The following is an 18,787-nucleotide window of genomic DNA, read 5'->3' on the forward strand; positions in this document are numbered from 1 at the left end:
GTCCCTAAGATATATACATATCTAAATATATATATATATATAAAAAAAAAATAAAAAAAAGTCGGTACTATTATTTCTAAATACATAAAATAATCCCACGTTAATTAAAATGCAAAGTAAAGCCTATTTAATAGAAATATTATTTGTTACAACATTACACCCCCCCTCCCCCGGCACGGTGCGCCCCCTCCCTTCCCGTATCATGACTCTTTTTGGACGTCACCACATAAAAAAAATCAACACAAGATGTCAAAACGGCCAAAACTGTCAGGTGCCCAGGGGAGAAAAGAAGGGGAGAAACGAGAAAAAGACAGAGGTAGCAGGTAGGTAACGTTAGCCTACATGAAATTATTTGTCTGTTACAGAATGTGATAGTAACCTGGCTTTTTAGCATTAAGCTAATGTTACATGATTCGGCAATTGCTAATCAATAAATAGCTAGTTCTGTTTTAACGTCGGGTTAATATTGTGGAGGGGGCTAAATTGTTATGGAAAATAATAATGTAACGTTAGGTAATTACAGTACTCCCTGGTGTACAGTAATTTGTAAGTCATTCTAGTTAATGCAATATTAAAAAGCACAAATAGAGAACTCTGTAGGATCCCCTTTTTTTGTAATATAGTTGTTAAAGTCATACTGGTTTGATATCTTGTTTTGTGCAGTGCCTTATTTATATTGTATTTTTAATTTATTTTATGCAACTTGTTGACACGTTTTATTTTGTGTTTATGTATGTAAAAAATATTGTATTTCATATATTCATTTTTTATTTTTTGTATTCATTTATTTTTTTTAATAACTATTCTGATTGTTAATTTGCTTTCTTTAAGTAAAAAAAAGGTCAAAGACAAAGCTATTCGGTTTCTTGTGAGTATATACACTTCACTGCCGATGTGGGGGGGCGCCACCTAAAATCTTGCCTAGGGCGCCAGATTGGTTAGGGCCGGGCCTGTATATATATATATATATATATATATATATATATATATATATATATATATATATATATATATATAACCTAATCATATTGTTTCTTGAATTTAAAAATAGCTGACCGTTTTTTCCCTCCCTTCGCTGGGCTTATATTCCCAGTTGTGATCTCGGACGTCTGGTCATTTATAGCATATAAGAATATTCTATTACTGTTAAGCAAACTATGAATAATAAAACACGCCAAAACATGTGTCCTTTATCATAGCTACACGTATGACCAAAAACCGCGTCAAAATCAGTGGTATTCAGTGAGGTAAAATGAATTAAATGCGCTGACAGTTCATTGCTCCTGCCAAATGAATTGCACTGAGTGGAGCGGATCACCACTCCAAGATGGCGGCCCCGCGTCTCGTCAACGCCAGTAGGCAGTAGCGCTCGATGCTGCGTACCCTTATAAAATGTACGTTATTATCTACTCAACACTTTACACAGGTGCGGGGGAAACTATTTACGACTTCACACGTCACTGTCGTAAGAAACAAACATGTTGCAATATTTTTGCTAATTACCTTCGAGGAAATAGTTTTTTTTTTATATACGATCTCATATATTTTGGTAAAAAGGGACGATTTCTTTAGATATGTCCTGTTCATCTGTGACTTCAACGTCGTTTTTAATGAACGTTTCTATATATATATATATTTTTTACCTTTTCTTCTACAGCTGACAGAAATATTGTGAGTTAATTTCCCCTTTTTTAGTCCACTTTGCCCTTGATTTAATAATTAATGTACTAGCTGTAGGCCAAGCGCATATATGTCCTCTAATTGTTCATATCTTGTCATCCCAGTGTATTAGTAAGAAGAGCGCGTCCAGCTGTTAGCCGGTGTTAATCCCTTCTAGCAATTGATTCGATGGTGGGCTACGCCTACTTCCTGGTCGGCTAATGTCGTCCTGGCCGTTTGCTGGGTATTTAAAAGTTTGCTTTCAGTCGCATGACGTGCTTCAAAGTAATGGTTTGCAGCGGCCTTACCTACTTACTTGTTGACGTAACAAAGACGTGCTTGGTAACACGGCCCATCTTTATAGGGCGGCCCCACCATGGGCCCCACGCCGTGATATGCTAACAGCCTAATCACCGCTAGCTGGCATGATGGATCTATCCTGCCGCACATACTTGATTATTTCACTCTTTACTCGTTTTCTCTCATAATTACGACTTTTTATGTCATAATTATGACTTTATCTCATAATTTCGACTCTTTTTGTTTATAATTAGGACTTTTTTATCACATTATTTCGACTTTTTATTTAATAATTATAACAGAAAATGGATGGATTGATGGACTTTCTTATCTCATAATTTTGACTATTTATCTCATAATTATGACTCTTTATCTCATGATTTTAACTTTCTTAAATCATAATTCCGACTTTTTTCCTATAACTATTACTTGTATCTCATAATTTAAATGTTTATATTATAATTTCGAGGGACAAGCAGTAGAAAATGGATGGATGGATATTATAATTTCGCCCTTTATCTCATAATTGTGACTTTTTGCCCAATAATTATGATTTTCTTATCTCATAATTTCGACTTTATTTCATAATTATATCTTTTTTCTCATAAATTTGAATGTATCTCATAATTGTGACTTTTATTTCATGATTATACATTTCTTATCTCTTGATTTCAACTTTTTACCTCAATTACGAGTTTTTATCTCATAATTTTAACTTCCTTATCTCATTAATTCATTTGGCTTTTTTTGTCTCATAATTATGACTTTCTTATCTCATAATTTTTACAGTTAAATTTTTTTAATTTGATAATTTTGACTTTTTAGCTCATAATTTCAACTTTATTTCATAATTTCAAAAATATATCCCCAAATACAAGTTACAAATATTATTTTTAGTTAAAAATCTTTTTCTTGGTTGGTTGCATTTAAACGACACACATTTCTCACCATAGTTAAAGGGGAATTGTACTTTCTTTTTTTTTCTTTTTTGCCTATCGTTCACAACCATTATGAGAAAAAAGAACACATGTCTTTTTTTATTAGGATGCCACCCGAACGCTTCCCTAGGGAGGTGTTTAGGGCACGTCCGACCGGCAGGAGGCCACAGGGAAGACCCAGGACACGTTGGGAAGACTATGTCTCCCGGCAGGCCAGGGAACGCCTCGGGATCCCCCGGGAGGAGCTGGACAAAGTGGCTGGGGAGAGGGAAGTCTGGGCTTCTCTGCTTAGGCTGCTGCCCCCGTAACCCGACCTCAGATAAGCGGAAGAAAATGGATGGATGGAAGATAATAAAAAAGGCTTGTTGGGAGTCACCATTGTAGCCTTAAAAGCCCTCTAAGACAATTTCAAAACCCACCCATCAACGTTTTGTATACACACTGCAAGTCAATATATAATGTAGTAACAGACACGTCCCTAACAATATGTAATATGTACAATACTTACCGTGTATTGATTATTTTAATAATTTCCAGGACTGACTTCTTCCACGCAATGATTTCTGTTTCCATAGCAGCGCGTGTCCGACTTCCAGTTTGTTCCTACTTCTGAATACAAAACGCTTGTGTTTGTTCTAATCATGGGAGATTCGGTAACAAACAACAAAGACGACTATTTTTGGACAAATGAGGATTCACAACCGTATCTTTTTGAAGCTGAATGAACAAAGGATTAACTGCTGCTTCGAGATGCCAGCACGAAGAAGAGGGTGAAATGTTGGAGCAGACGGAAGCCCATAGATTGAGGTAAAAACGACTCGAAGCTGCAAATGTGGAATTTGTAGACAAGTTATTTTGACGTAATTGGCGTGCTTACCCCAAATAAATCATAAATATGCTGAAGATGCTGAAATCGGCTTCAGCATTACCAAGTCTGATACTTTTTACTTGAAATGTCATGATCATTGCATAGTTTTGCCACTAGTGCAAAAATAACAAGAACAAAGTGAAGAGTGATAACAAATGTTTATGGTTTCTGACAATTTTCATTAATTTGTCCAAATGCAGTAAAGACACATGTAACCATTTTTAGGCGCATAGACCAGGGGCCGTACTTATCAAGCTTCTTAAGAGTGCCATTTTACACTTAAGTCCTGAGAATTTGCGAAATTTACTCCTACTCTCAAACTTAAGAATAAAAGCTTTTTATCAACGTTCTTAAGTCTAAGAATCACTCCTACTCTCCACGATATTTAAGAGACCTTCAGAGGTGTCTTAAGTGGTTAGGAGTTGCCAGCTGGGGATGGCACTGAGGCGAGAGAGACGTGCGCGAACGTTCAGGGAACGGAACAATGTTTTTTGTTTTTTTTGATGACGAGCAGCTGATCAAACGGTATCGTTTAGACAGAGCGGATATTATTTTTGTCACAGATTTAATACTTTTCGATTCCTTGTTGATTTCTGCATGTGTCTGCAGTGGGCTAGTATATATAGAGCCACCCACACCAGTTTCAAATTAGTTGCCTAATTAATGAATTGGAAAGAAAATGTTATGACAGTAGCGTATGTGTGTGGCCGTGAGGTGAGTGACGTCAGTGAGTGTGTGGGCGATAGAAGAGAGGGAGCGGTAGCGTGCCGGCGGGGACTAGTTTGTTTTGTATTATTTTGTAGTTTATTGTCAAAATATACACTCCAATTGTCCACTTAAATATTTCCAAGATATTTCTTTATTCTTAGACAACGGATTCCCTTCCGTGATTGGTCATTTCTATGGACACAGAAATGACGTCACCTAAAATTCCGTTTACGGCACATAGTAATGTCGTAATTCAGCTCTGAGTGTGACACTTAAGATTCAGTCCTACACTTCGCTGAAAGTGTGAGTAAGACGCTTGATAACTAACTTTTAAGTGCAGCTTTCAGCGAATAATTTATTTACTCTTAAGTCAACTCTTAGCAGACTTCTTAGGAGTAATTCTAAGAAGCTTGATAAGTACGGCCCCAGATTAGTGAAGGTCCGTATTAAAAACCTATACCTCTCAAACCTGGAAGATTGTGAATATTCATAAAAACACAGTTTTTTGATTTGTAAAACCTTCATCACATTTCATCATTTTTAAAAGCTGTGATTAGTTGATCCTAAAAGTTAGATAATTTTTTTTTACTTTTGGTGATATTGGGCAGAAGGTGGACCCTCAAATCGATAAACTTAATCATAGAATCTAATCTTATAAAGACTGTGTATTTGTAAATAATATTTCACATAACATAATATATCTGTTAAAATAATAGTAGGATAACTACTAAGTACTTTTAAATTATCCTAAAAGATGTGTGAAAACTTAGGCCCACTTGCACTGTATTCTCATAATTGCCATAATGGATGGGAATCGAAAACCGGTTCTTGTTTAGAACCGGTTCCCAGTGTATCAATTGCTTGAAATCACTTGCCATTTTTCCAAACGGTTCCTTTAACGATTCTTCAGTGACGTGACGTCAGATCACAAAATGGCGGCGCCCGGGCGAAACAAAACGTTTTACAAGAAAAAATGGCAACATCACTACTTGTAATAATGGCGAGATTACTATTTCATCAAGAGGAGGACATAAGAGCAATATACTGAAACATCTGAACAGACAGAATGCAATAACTATAAATGAAAGTCACGTTTTTGAACCGCACCGATCACATACCAGGCAGCAGTAACGCTAACACGTCATCGGAATACATCAGGTACTAACTCACCGCCTATCATGTTAGCGCTATTATTTGTTAAATTGAAATGAATGCCTTATCATTTAGATGAGCATGACAAGAAACTGATTGTAACTGGCTCCGAGGCGGGCAGTACCCGCCCCATTTCATGTCTGCCGCTAGACGAATGTCAACGGACAGTGACTAAGTTTGTGGTCAAAAGCTTGCGCATATTTGCTACAGTGAACACTCCTAATATTTGGTAGGTGAACTTTTTGTGTGTTTTTCAGAAAGGACGCGCATTTCCGTAAGTCCACGCGTCCCTGGGACGCAGAGTTTTTTGTTTTGTTTTTACCGACCCTGCCTTCTCCGGGTCAAAGCTCCAGTTTGCTTGTTTGTTTTTTTTATCGCTTATCGCTTTCCGCCGGTGCGCTCTTATCTTATTAAACAAAAAACAAATAAAAATAAAAAAAACTTAGAATTCACAGATCTGAAGTTGATGTAGACTCCAGGGGCCGTACTTATCAAGCTTCTTAGAGTGCCATTTTACACTTAAGTCCTGAGAATTTGCGAAATTTAGTCCTACTCTCAAACTTAAGAATAAAAGCTTTTTATCAACGTTCTTAAGTCTAAGAATCACTCCCACTCTCCACGATATTTAAGAGACCTTCAGAGGTGTCTTAAGTGGTTAGGAGTTGCCAGCAGGGGATGGCACTGAGGCGAGAGAGACGTGCGCGAACGTTCAGGGAACGGAACAATGTTTTTTTTTTTTTTGATGACGAGCAGCTGATCAAACAGTATCGTTTAGACAGAGCGGATATTATTTTTGTCACAGATTTAATACTTTTCGATTCCTTGTTTATTTCTGCATGTGTCTGCAGTGGGCTAGTATATATAGAGCCACCCACACCAGTTTCAAATTAGTTGCCTAATTAATGAATTGGAAAGAAAATGTTATGACAGTAGCGTATGTATGTGGCCGTGAGGTGAGTGACGTCAGTGAGTGTGTGGGCGACAGAAGAGAGGGAGCGGTAACGTGAGTGCCGGCGGGGACTAGTTTGTTTTGTATTATTTTGTAGTTTATTGTCAAAATATACACTCTCATTGTCCACTTAAATATTTCCAAGATATTTCTTTATTCTTAGACAACGGATTCCCTTCCGTGATTGGTCATTTCTATGGACACAGAAATGACGTCACCTAAAATTCCGTTTACGGCACATAGTAATGTCGTAATTCAGCTCTGAGTGTGACACTTAAGATTCAGTCCTACACTTCGCTGAAAGTGTGAGTAAGACGCTTGATAACTAACTTTTAAGTGCAGCTTTCAGCGAATAATTTATTTACTCTTAAGTCAACTCTTAGCAGACTTCTTAGGAGTAATTCTAAGAAGCTTGATGAGTACGGCCCCAGAGATTTAATAATGTATGTATGCCCTGGCACACCATTATCATTTCATGACCGAAGCAAAAAACTTTTTACACTTTTATACTGAAATAAATAAACCTACAACTTGTTAAATACAGATATAGAAGGAAAGAAGAATGTGAATGAATGTTTATATCTGAATACATTTGCATATGCATACAAATTTATTTTCTTTTGTATTATTTTTTAATGAATTAAGTAACATTTATGACAACCTTTTTCCAAAACACAATATACAATGTGAGATATAACAGGATAATGCATACATTTATCATTTGTTTTCAAAACGCTTACAAAAAAGTGGGACCCCAAAAATTTACTGTGGGACCCCATTTTTATGACTTGATGGGACCGCATTTTGAAAATTCCTAGCGCCAACACTGAGTCAGAGAATAGTTGCTTGTTTTCCTCCCACCAGATTTTCACTCAGTCATATTATATAGGTGAAACTCAAAAAATTAGAATATTGAGTAAAAGTCAATTCATGTCAGCAATTAACTTCATATGTGAAACTAATATGTGATATTGACATGAAAAGTGAGATATGGCAAGCCTTTATTTGTTATAATTTTGATAATCATAGTTTACAATTTTGAAAACCCTACATTTTCTGAGATTTTCAAAAGCTGTAAGCCATAATTATCAAAGTTGTAACAAATAAAGGCTTGACGTATCTCACTTTGCATGTAATGAGTTCATATCACATGTTACTAAATGTTCCATTCTTGAATAATTTCCACATGTTTTTTTATTTTTATTTAACAGAAGAATATTAATGTCTTATTTTTTCCCCCAAAAAATAAAATTCTATGCTATGTATGTGCCTCTTGAGACCTCACTGTAGGCTTTATAAGGTAATGTTACCTCCTAAACTAAACAAAATTGATGCAAATCCACCTTTTTTTCTCATTTTTTCCAAATAAGAATCGATAAGGAAACACAAGAAACCGAATCATTGTAAAAAAAATCCTAATTTTTGCACTTTCTACATTTCAACTCAATTTGGTATTTACGAAGGTAAAATGAATTGGCTTTCATCAATGTTTGTGATTGCTGACCGGTCTGTAAGACAGGAAACACAAGAAACCAAATTATCGTAAAAAATCCAAATTTTTGCACTTTCAACATTTCAACTCAATTTGGTATTTACGAAGGTAAAATGAATTGGCTTTCATCAATGTTTGTGATTGCTGACCGGTCTGTAAGACGCAGTGTTGGTTGTTTTCATGTTGGGTGGTATTGCACTGTGGCGTTGGTAAGTGCATCTCTAATGAGATCAACCACAAACATGATTGCAGTCTGTAGCGTTTCAAATAATTCACTGTCATCCAGTGTTTGGAGAATATCCGTCCGTCCTTCATTTTGTCCTCTGCTTAGGGAACTCCTAAGCCACCTAAAAGTCCTCTTTCCTGCTCTTAACAGATCTCACCTTAGGAACTATCTTGAGAGCTAGCATTCTTTAGGAATAGCTTTTATCTTTACTATGATCTACTCTTCACTTTTAGGGGAAATTCTAAGAAAACATCATGATTCTAAGAATTTTTTTTTAGATTTTGGCCACTAGGAGGAACTCTTCGCACTAAGAATCTTTAGGAATACAACCCCTGGTCTACATGCCTTAAAAATAGTTCAATGTGCCTTTATTGCAATTTCAAAAATAGGTGAAAGGTATCACAAATTACAAACGTTGTTATCCATCCATCCATCCATCCATTTCTACCGCTTGTCACTTTTGGGGTCGCGGGGGGTGCTGGAGCCTATCTCAGCTGCATTTGGGCGGAAGGCGGGATACACCCTGGACAAGTCGCCACCTCATCACAGGGCCAACACAGATAGACAGACAACATTCACACTCACATTCACACACTAGGGCCAATTTAGTGTTGCCAATCAACCTATCCCCAGGTGCATGTTTTTGGAGGTGGGAGGAAGCCTGAGTACCCGGAGGGAACCCACGCAGTCCATCCATCTATTTAATCTTTAAATAACATGTATTTGTATTTTTTAGTTGCTTTTTGTCAATTTACATTACTGATACAATTGTTTAATTATCATGACATTTCAAGTAAAAAGTATCAGTCTGGTATCAACAATCAGTATTGCCCACCATTCGAATCGGAGGCTGTGGAATCGAAAGCTAACTTCAGCCTTTTCAGTTTTAAGTACTGTACCTGAATGTTGGTAACAGGGATGCCACAAATAACATTAACCAATAAGACCTCTAATTAAAAAAAATATGCATTTCGCTCAGATGAGCCAATTTAGTACATGTTATTGGTGACTATTTAACAGAAAATTGTGTTTATTTGCTTTAGTTTGGAAGCAAAAATGTCCTCCAATTCCGTAATGATTCATATCATGTAAAACATTATCCTTTTTTTTTCATTGTATTATTGTAGTATCAGAATATACAATAGTAAGGGTGTCCCAATCCGATGCTGATATTGGATATCCAATATCAGCAAAAAACAAGTGTCAGATGATATCGATTAGTATCTATAATGTCTGATTATAAGTTTTGATACAAGTAGTCCTGCAGCGTGTTTGCTTGTGCAAAGCTAGTCAGGGAGGCCAAACATGGTAGGCTATAGGCTACTAGGAGCTACACAACAGCTAGGAACAAAATAGCTCACAAGCTAGACATACATTATAAGTGTCTTAAATGGACCAACATTGCTGTCTAAAACATCACATTTGTCAATATTAATATTAAATATCAAATAATTATAGTTGCCTATTACTTACAGATACAAAGATTCAAGCGTATTAGAATGTATCCAGTAACAACAGTGTCCGTATCATTCAATTTACCTGAATTGTGGCCACTAGGTGTCGGCAAAAACTAATTTCCACCTCAATTTGAAGACTGTATAGAGTTCATGTTTTTCATACCTACAATTGTTCTCGGAGCTAATTCACTTAATTTAGCCTTTTCTAACATTCTACACTACAAAATAATAAAAGTAAGTATTAGAATTTTGCTGATATCATTTTGATTAATTTCAGAATCGTATCGAAGTAAAACAGTTGTGTGGAGACACCCCTATATGGTAGGATACATAAATATTCAAGCCCTGATTGTAATTTTAAAGAGGTATATTTTTTATTGTTTCCATTGGTAACTTAATGAATAAAAAGTAATAATTTTAAACTCTCCTCATTTTACCAATTCACACTAACAGGCTTGTCTCTTGCTGCTCTCCACAGCCGCACACTACATTACGTTAAGAAGGACGGAAGTGTCAGAGCATCAGCGAGGTTCAACACCTTGTTGCTAAGGACAACCCAGATGGAGTCACATGCACAAAATCCAGCCTTCCATTATCCTCTCTGCAGGTAGGAGAATCCTCATAATTATTGATTTCACTGCTATTGGACTAAAAAGACTTTGTGTACTCCCAGAACAAGCTTTGCACACATATCGTATGTCACTGTAAAAATATGTCAAGTAGTAATTTCTAGCAAGTTAAGAAGGTATGAATGTTATTTGTGTTGATCATGTTTTATTAATTTATCAGTGCGCTGTCACTTTGATTTGTGCGTTATGTGAGGTATGCTCACACTTAGAATCTTCACATAATAAACTAATTTAATACAAAATGTTGAGGTATGAACAGGTTGGATTTTTTTGCTGAGTCAGGTTTATAAGCCAATCAGAACATGGGTATTGATGTCAAGACATCAAAGATGACATTTTGGACACATTTAGATGAAGTAAATAAAGATTCTACTCTGAAGTTCAATTGTTGGAGAGAGCTTCAAATTTAGCTTCATACTAAAGAGGTTTTCTTTAGACCTCAGTACAAAACAAATACAAAACTAAACATCACATGGAAACACTGAATAAAACACACGGAATGAAAACTGACTCACCATCCTTGTGTTTTACAAAGAGTGTTTTACTTGTGTATGCGCTTCCTGCTTGTACGTGTGAACGGCAGACAAATTCCTGGGACTGACAACCAAAATTTCTAGATTGATATTTTTAAAATATAAATGTTCTGTTAAACCACTGATGGTAACATAAGTTATCTGGTGGTGGTGGTGTTGGATTTTTTGGTTTAAACTTAACTTTCAGCAAGTTCAGCAATGTTTGTGAGTGACAGGTGCAGCGTGCTTTTAAGTCTAATTTTAATAGTGGTCAGTGAGGGAGATCCAATTGCTTGTATTCCAACACGTGACTTCTCCTCAGAAGTGGAAAAAAAGCGGTGGTCAACCAAGCTAAAATGGCTGTTGTACAGCAAGCAGTGCGCAATCTATATGGGTAAGCAAGGGGCCTAGATTTTCCTGCAAAAAGCAGATACGAGCAAATAATCCAACTATGCAATAGAATAGATCCCTATACTTTATCAAAAAAAGATTTGTCGAGTGAAATCAAGGATTATCCGTCGGTGGAGTTCCCAGACATGTTGAACTATCTTGTGCTCCGATGTCATTCTACACGACAAAACAGATGAAAACTTGCAAAAACATGAAGGTCTAACTTCTTTGTGTATGCCTGGGTCAAGGAAATTGGTATTAAGACTCTGCCGGATAAATATGCATCGTGTTTGTCATCTTTGCGTCTTGCGAGGACGCGTTCATGTTAACAAACTAGCACCCGACAGCTCGACACCCGTGACTGCAAATCTATTTAACAAACTAACACACTTTTTTTTTTTTATCTGTCCTGTGCAGCCACTCAAACAATTCATATTGTTTATGTAAATGGCCATATCTGCTGTACAAAAATGAGAAGTGTTGGATACTTCTCTTGTTGCCTTATTTGTATTTGACTTCATTAAATGTTTGGGGAGAATTTTACTAAACAAAACCAGTTTTCTTTAAGTAATATAGAAATGTAACAGCTGTTTATCTATTTTATGGAGGAATGTAGTTAATCATAAAACTGGCACAAAATGTTATTAAAAAGCATTAATTTTGAATGAACAATCGATTCTGAATCGAATTGTTAGCCCCAAGAATTGAATCGAATCGTGTGGTGCCCACAGATTCACAGCCCTAACGTTTATCCGTTTCGCGATTTCAACTCTTCGTACAGCCAAAAACAACGCAAGCATAGGATATTTTTCTTCGAGAAAGGCTAAATGGCTCCTAGTACCCATTGATAACAGACGCTGCTTGACCACCACACATATCTAATGAACCGGACGTGATGTCATGAAAATCCAAGCAATACAAGTAATTGAATGGGACTGGCACAACAACATCTTCATTATGTGGGCCAAAAAGTTGCATTAGGTATTTCCCACGCAAATGATGTAATATATAAAATCACAACCATTTATTTGAATAAATGAAGGTTAATTAATTTTGTACAGTTAGTCACATTTCCATGTTCAGTTTGATAGATGAGACCGCTGGGTAGCAGCACGGGCTATATTAAAATACATTTTTGATATACATTTTGCTAAATGTCCTTGGTTGGTTGTGTGGAAAATGAATTGTGTGTGTTTACAAACATTTAGGTTTAATTGATTGATTGCATTGCATGAAATATATTGTACCATATAGCATAGCAGATGTTATGACGTTCTTCTTCAGACTGTTGGCTAAAACTAATTCAACAGCACCCCTGTTGGTTGCAGCCTAGCAATGCATTTAATGTTGCCTCAATTGCTTTATGTATGTATTGTTTTTTCATCTAATGAGACTCACAAGTTGATATGTCAGTAAGAGCATTTTGTATTTATGATCTACTTACTAGGTTGTACGAGTCCATTTGAGCAGGTTCCAGGGGACAAGGAGGAATAGGCGGAGGCGAGCAATCTGCAAGAACCTTCATAAGGGTGCTGCTGATCTCCTCCCATGTCATATTTTCGATGGCACCCTGGAATGTGTGCATGAGCTGCTCCATTCTTGAAGGTCTCTGTTACACATAAGACACAAAGAAGACATACATTTTGGTCAGGATACAACACACACCACACTATACTGCTCATTTAATGCAATAGGTGTCACATCCTATGGCACTCAAACTTCTGAATCCATCCAATTTGGTATAAACTTTCAATAGTAACTCAACAGTGAAATGACGTCAGTCAGTGGTGGAGTTAGAAACTGCAACGTGAATCCTTTCTGCATCAATGACATGTCCCAAATATGACACACTGTTGAAAGAAAGCACATTTATCTTAGCTCTTGAATTAGGGCTTTCTAGTCTTTTCAACACTTTGTCTAGATTTTTCATGTGCATTTCAGTATCTTGTCTCGTGACCAATAGGTCGTCCAAATAACCCATTACAAACATACATATATATTCTGCAGTGCATAAATTCTTCAAATACTAACCCCCAAACCGGCCTTCCCTCATTACATGCACAAAACTATAACAATTTCTAGGTAGTCACTCATGTCCAAGTGATTTTAATTCTATAACAGATCATTTGAGTCTCAATAATTGCACTTTTTGGGGTGACGTTGTCTGATGTGGCTGCTCAAGCCCAGAGCAGAGCGGAAGAGACGGGAACAGGTGTGGGTGGTGAGCGGGGAAAAGGAAGTCTTTCTTTGCATTGTTGTCTTTTGGTCTCTGCCTTACAACGTTGTTAATTTTCCATGCGGCCGGTTACTTAAATGATGGTGCGTCTCCACTCAGGGCGATCTTCGGCAACAGTCTCCCAGTTGGCATGGTCAATGTTGTAGCGGAGGAGAGGGGCCTTCAGGTGGTCGCCAAATCATCGTGTGGAGACTCCTCTGGGTCATGTGCCGGATACAAGTTGCGATATTTTTATATATTTCAAGTTGGGATGGTGCCCACTGCGTAGTCGGCCAAGCGTTGCCTGTTCATGTCTGGAGAGACTGTTGACCGCGGTGCGGTTGATCTTCTTTCCCCGTTGACCATAGATTCTCCCTGTTTGTTTGTGCTGAATAGGACCGGCCCCTGTCCACCGTCTGACCGCTGCTTTGGCTAAATGGTAGTGAGAGTCAACATTGGATTGGTACAGGCGTGCGCCCTCCCTGTCCTGGTCAGCGAGGTCATTACCAGCAAAATACTACAATGGCTTGGACACTAAGTGACACTAACCTGGCTCCCCCTTGCTCTAAGGTCAAAAAAGGTTTTAAGTATGTCACTTTTGTCGTTGGAGGGGTGAGTGTTCTGGAGATGAAGCAGTACGGAATGGCTTTCCCTAACTACTTCCTGCGTAGCGTTGACCGCCTTCAATTCAGCTTGGAAGAATCATCCTCAATTGCCAGCTGGTATGGCGAAAGAACGGTGGGTCGTGGGATCACTTGGATGGCCACTTTGATGCCCCCGCCGCCTATTGCATTACCGTTTGTAGCAGACCCATCGATGTAGTGTGACGTCATAGGTACTCCAGTTCTTTTCCAGTCGCTTCATTGCCCGTTGTCTTATCTCTTTCAGTCTCTCCCAACTTGCTCCCTTACAACTCGAAGATGTGGTGGCCCACCTTAAGCCATGGCGGGAGTAGCTCGGGAGCACCAACTGGACTTTTTGTTTCTATGTTGCACCTCTGCAACAGCGGTTTGGTTTCTGAGATTTGTTGAAGCCATTTGCAGGGACTTCTTGCCATCGCAATGGCATCCAATTGGGTGGCCCTGGTCTCTATGGTTGGGAGATCGGCTTCCGTCAGTATCGCCTCAGCTGGTGTCGTTTTGACATGTCACGTTATCCCTCGGCCCGCAAATCGTTGGCAAGTCTCCTGCTTTTGAATCGTAGAAGTTGATGTCCAGGGCAACCAGGCCGCTGCCTCTTACTCAACCGAAGATCTCCCGTTGGTGATGTATGTAGCTCTGGGGGAAACTTTGTCATAACCCCAGTCAGTCGTTGTTAGGCTGACAATTGCTGCATGGGTGGTAAAGGTTAACTGATGGTCATATGCCACTCTCAGGAATTTGGGGTTCATAAATGTTTGTGAAAAAGAAGGTACATTCCGACTTCTATGCCGACAGATTCCATCTTTAAACGTCCGCTCCAACCTTCACTTTTGCGCAAAAGCTGCTACAGTCTTTGCTGCGCTCTTTTCAGGTTGTTGTCTCGAACCCAAACTGCTACATCGTCTGCAAAAAGATTACCCTGCGAGGTGTTTATAGTGGTGGGAAGGTCGTCGACGTAGAAAATAAATACTTTATGCTGCGACAGAACCGACCCCTGTGGGACGCCTTGTTTGTGTGAGCGTTTTGCTCGTCACGCTGTCAAAGTGCTGCTGCTGCTCCTCCTGCGACGTAGCTCCTCATCAGCGATGTTATAATATTTGTTCTGCTCATCCATTGTTATTGATCTCCACTGTGGACACAACAAACATGATAATTAGTAAAGTGATCCTCCACCTTTTTGGGACTAAAGCCTATTTTCAGTGACTGCTGTCATCAATCCACATTATTTCCTTACATGGTCAAAAGCTGTGACTTACTATCTGGCCTAGGATGGTGTTGACTTTGGCGCAGGATGGTGTTGAATTTGGCGCTACTTTTGATGTTCATGCCAGCTGCCACGCTTCGCCTGTTCTCTCTCAAGAACATCATGAAGGCATTGGGCGGTTTCTTAATGTGGTCCTCTTTTTCATGCCTCTTCCTCCTTCTGCAGAAAGATGGTCTAAGCGCACGTTCCACTTCTTTGTTTATAAAGACACTGCCGTTAAACATGAAAGAAGAAAAAGCCCAAACTTACTTTGCCTTGGAGGATTTTGGTGCAGGTGCAGTGACTTGAGGGGCTGGCAAGATGTCATAGACCACTTTTCTGTTACGACATGGACACGTGTTATTACAAAGGTGCAAACAGGGCGTGTGTGTTTTAATGCATGCCTATTTGTGTGTTTCTTACATCGTTCTGATGGGATGGAGATTTTCTAACGACAGGTTGATGCCTGGGTGCAGCGTATTGGCGGCTGTGGTGGACATCTAGAGGCACAAACACACACACACACAAGTGGTAAAATGGATTCGAAGAAGTCGGGTTGTGGGCATTCTGACGTGTCCTGTCCAGCGGAGGCTGTATCGTGCCATCTTTGCCTCGATGCTCGGGCGGTTGCCTCAGACAAATTCATTGGTGACGAGGTCTTGCTATTTGATATTTAGGATCACACAAAGTTTTTGCTGTTGGAAACGCTCCAGCTTTCACATCCCGTCGATACAGAAGCCACACTTCAGAGCCATACAGAAGGGCAGAAAGAACGATGGCTCAGAACACAATGATTTTGGTGTGGAAACTAAGGTTATGGTTTAGGAAGCCACGTTTGGGGAGCCTCCCAAAAGCTGCATGAGACGTGTTGGTTTTGGTTAGGGTGCTTACAGCGAGCTGCTGGTTGACTTTTACATTGCGTCAGCCCAACTGGCGCTGTTCTCAATCACCAGTTGTAAGACAACTTGGACTTGAAGGTTCCAAAACCCTAGAAGCCTAAGGGCCTGCTCGGTTTTGTGGCGCCGATCGCACTCAACAGTCACAGATTTTTTGGCAACAGTCACCTGTGCACTTTTTATGGGTATCAGGTGGGGGTGCCCCTGATCCCACACACGACATCCCTACTCCACCTGGATCCAGTTTATTGTTATACCCAGGACATATATACATATCGATAATCACTGCAATATGAACAAAATATGATACTGTAAGTACTGTAGTTCCCCTAGTGGTTGTGACCCTAAACAACCGCATAGTGTTTTGTATTGTGAGCTGGAACAGTTGACACTTGCTGCTGCTGCTCCTCCTGCGACAACATTGGTCCCCCTCAGGCATATTATAATATTTGTTCTGCTCATCCATGGTCATTGATCTCCACTGTAGACACAAAAACATGACAGTTAGTAAAGTTATTCCCCACCTTTTTGAGCCAACTGAGCAGGGGCCTCATGTATTACACACAACAACCTGGTGTACTGGCTTTTTCACAGCAAAGTTGACATTTAGCAAGAGTGAACTTTACTGAATGTGGAAATGTGCAGTGCCTCGCACAAACTTCATGGCTGGTGTACGCACATTTCTACAGGCCGTGGATATTTTGGCTTGGATTTATACGCTTGCACACTTTAGTACATCTGAATTGTGTGTATGATGTTTTCTGGATTTTTAACCATACACTAATTTTTAGTCAGAAATCCACAAAACTCTTAATACATGAGGCCCCTGCTTGTTCATTTCTGTAAAACCTGATAGTCACAACATCTAACCTATATGGTTTTTGAGGCGTCGATTCAACATGGACAAAGTGTGTACATTTTGTTGTGGTACACCACAGACTATGTTTTTATCATGTATTGAAATGAAACTGTTTTGGAACGATACGTCTTCATTCTTGGTTAAAACCTGTTTTTACTTCACTTACAATTAATTTCTGTTTGAATTCTGTTTAATTTTTGATATGCCTTTTCCAAACATGAAAAGAAGGAATCTCATAACTGTATTGTCGAGCCAAATTCTATGTCCATAAAGCTAAATATCTAAAGACATAATTACTTTTAAAAATAACTTTAAATTGTATTTATATATATATATTTATAATATATAAGAAAGTTTGATCATATTACACCTATACTGGCTCACCTGCACTGGCTTCCTGTGCACTTAAGATGTGACTTTAAGGTTTTACTACTTACGTATAAAATACTACACGGTTTAGCTCCAGCCTATCTCGCCGATTGTATTGTACCATATGTCCCACAAGAAATCTGCGTTCAAAGTACTCCGGCTTATTAGTGATTCCCAGAGCCAAAAAAAAGTCTGCGGGCTATAGAGCGTTTTCCATTCGGGCTCCAGTACTCTGGAATGCCCTCCCGGTAACAGTTAGAGATGCTACCTCAGTAGAAGCATTTAAGTCCCATTTTAAAACTCATTTGTATAATCTAGCCTTTAAATAGACCCCCCTTTTTTAGACCAGTTGATCTGCCGTTTCTTTTCTTCTCTCCTCTTCTCCCCTGTCCCTTGCGAGGGGGAGTTGCATAGGTCCGGTGGCCATGGATGAAGTGCTGGCTGTCCAGAGTCGGGACCCTGGGTGGACCACTAGCCTGTGCATCGGTTGGGGACATCTCTGCGCTGCTGACCCGTCTCCGCTCGGGATGGTTTCCTGTTGGCCCCGCTGTGGACTGGACTCTCGCTGATGTGTTGGATCCACTGTGGACTGGACTTTCACAATGTTATGTCAGACCCACTCGACATCCATTGCTTTCGGTCTCCCCTAGGGGGGGGTTACCCACATATGCGGTCCTCTCCAAGGTTTCTCATAGTCATTCACCGACGTCCCACTGGGGTGAGTTTTTCCTTGCCCGTATGTGGGCTCTGTACCGAGGATGTCGTTGTGGCTTGTACAGCCCTTTGAGACACTTGTGATTTAGGGCTATATAAATAAACATTGATCGATTGATTGATTGATTTTAAATCCCCTTAAATGATAGACCAAAAATGCATGCATTTTCTTTTTTTTGTATAAATGTTTAAACTTGTTTCTTCATCTACTTCTTGTTCGTTTTAATTGTGTCTTGTTCTTCAATTATACTTTTATAATATGGTTGATTCCATCTGTACACAAGTGTGTCTGATTAAGTGTAATGACATGTTTGTGTGTAAATAAAGTTATATTTGGAAAAAAATGCTTGAACATTGCCTTTGGAAAATTGATGTGCCTTGTGACACATTAAAATGACTAATTACACTTTTTTTTTTTTAATTTTAAGTTAGGGTGGGCAAGAGAAAACTGGCATTATACCATTAATTTATTTCTATTGTAATAAAACATTACATTTAACCAATATTTTCTTCCGATTGGTTTATACTTGGTCTTCTGACAAGTACAATTGTTTACTCAACATCTGCATG

The 18,787-nt window shown here is 38.8% G+C and overlaps 1 protein-coding gene and 1 long non-coding RNA gene across 4 annotated transcripts in view; one reads left to right on the plus strand and one right to left on the minus strand.

Annotated features, from left to right (window-relative positions):
* The window catches only part of LOC133652257 (transforming acidic coiled-coil-containing protein 1-like), a 69,450-nt gene extending 67,402 nt beyond the window's left edge, over positions 1 to 2,048 (minus strand). Inside the window, exon 1 of one of the 3 annotated variants that reach the window (XM_062050802.1) lies at positions 1,976 to 2,048. In XM_062050802.1, coding sequence (XP_061906786.1) covers positions 1,976 to 2,015 — 40 coding nt within the window. In that variant the 5' untranslated portion in view covers positions 2,016 to 2,048. Of the gene's footprint in view, positions 1 to 1,967 lie in introns of all 3 variants that reach the window. The other 2 variants (XM_062050803.1, XM_062050806.1) reach the window with 2 other exon arrangements.
* On the plus strand, positions 1,467 to 18,442 carry LOC133652261 (uncharacterized). The gene is made up of 4 exons (XR_009826554.1): positions 1,467 to 1,671; positions 3,004 to 3,704; positions 10,228 to 10,356; positions 12,728 to 18,442. It is a non-coding gene; the product is annotated as an uncharacterized LOC133652261 (long non-coding RNA).
* Positions 18,443 to 18,787: the final 345 nt, after the last annotated feature.

Source organism: Entelurus aequoreus, linkage group LG06 (genome assembly GCF_033978785.1).
Source record: "Entelurus aequoreus isolate RoL-2023_Sb linkage group LG06, RoL_Eaeq_v1.1, whole genome shotgun sequence".
Lineage (NCBI taxonomy): Eukaryota > Metazoa > Chordata > Actinopteri > Syngnathiformes > Syngnathidae > Entelurus > Entelurus aequoreus.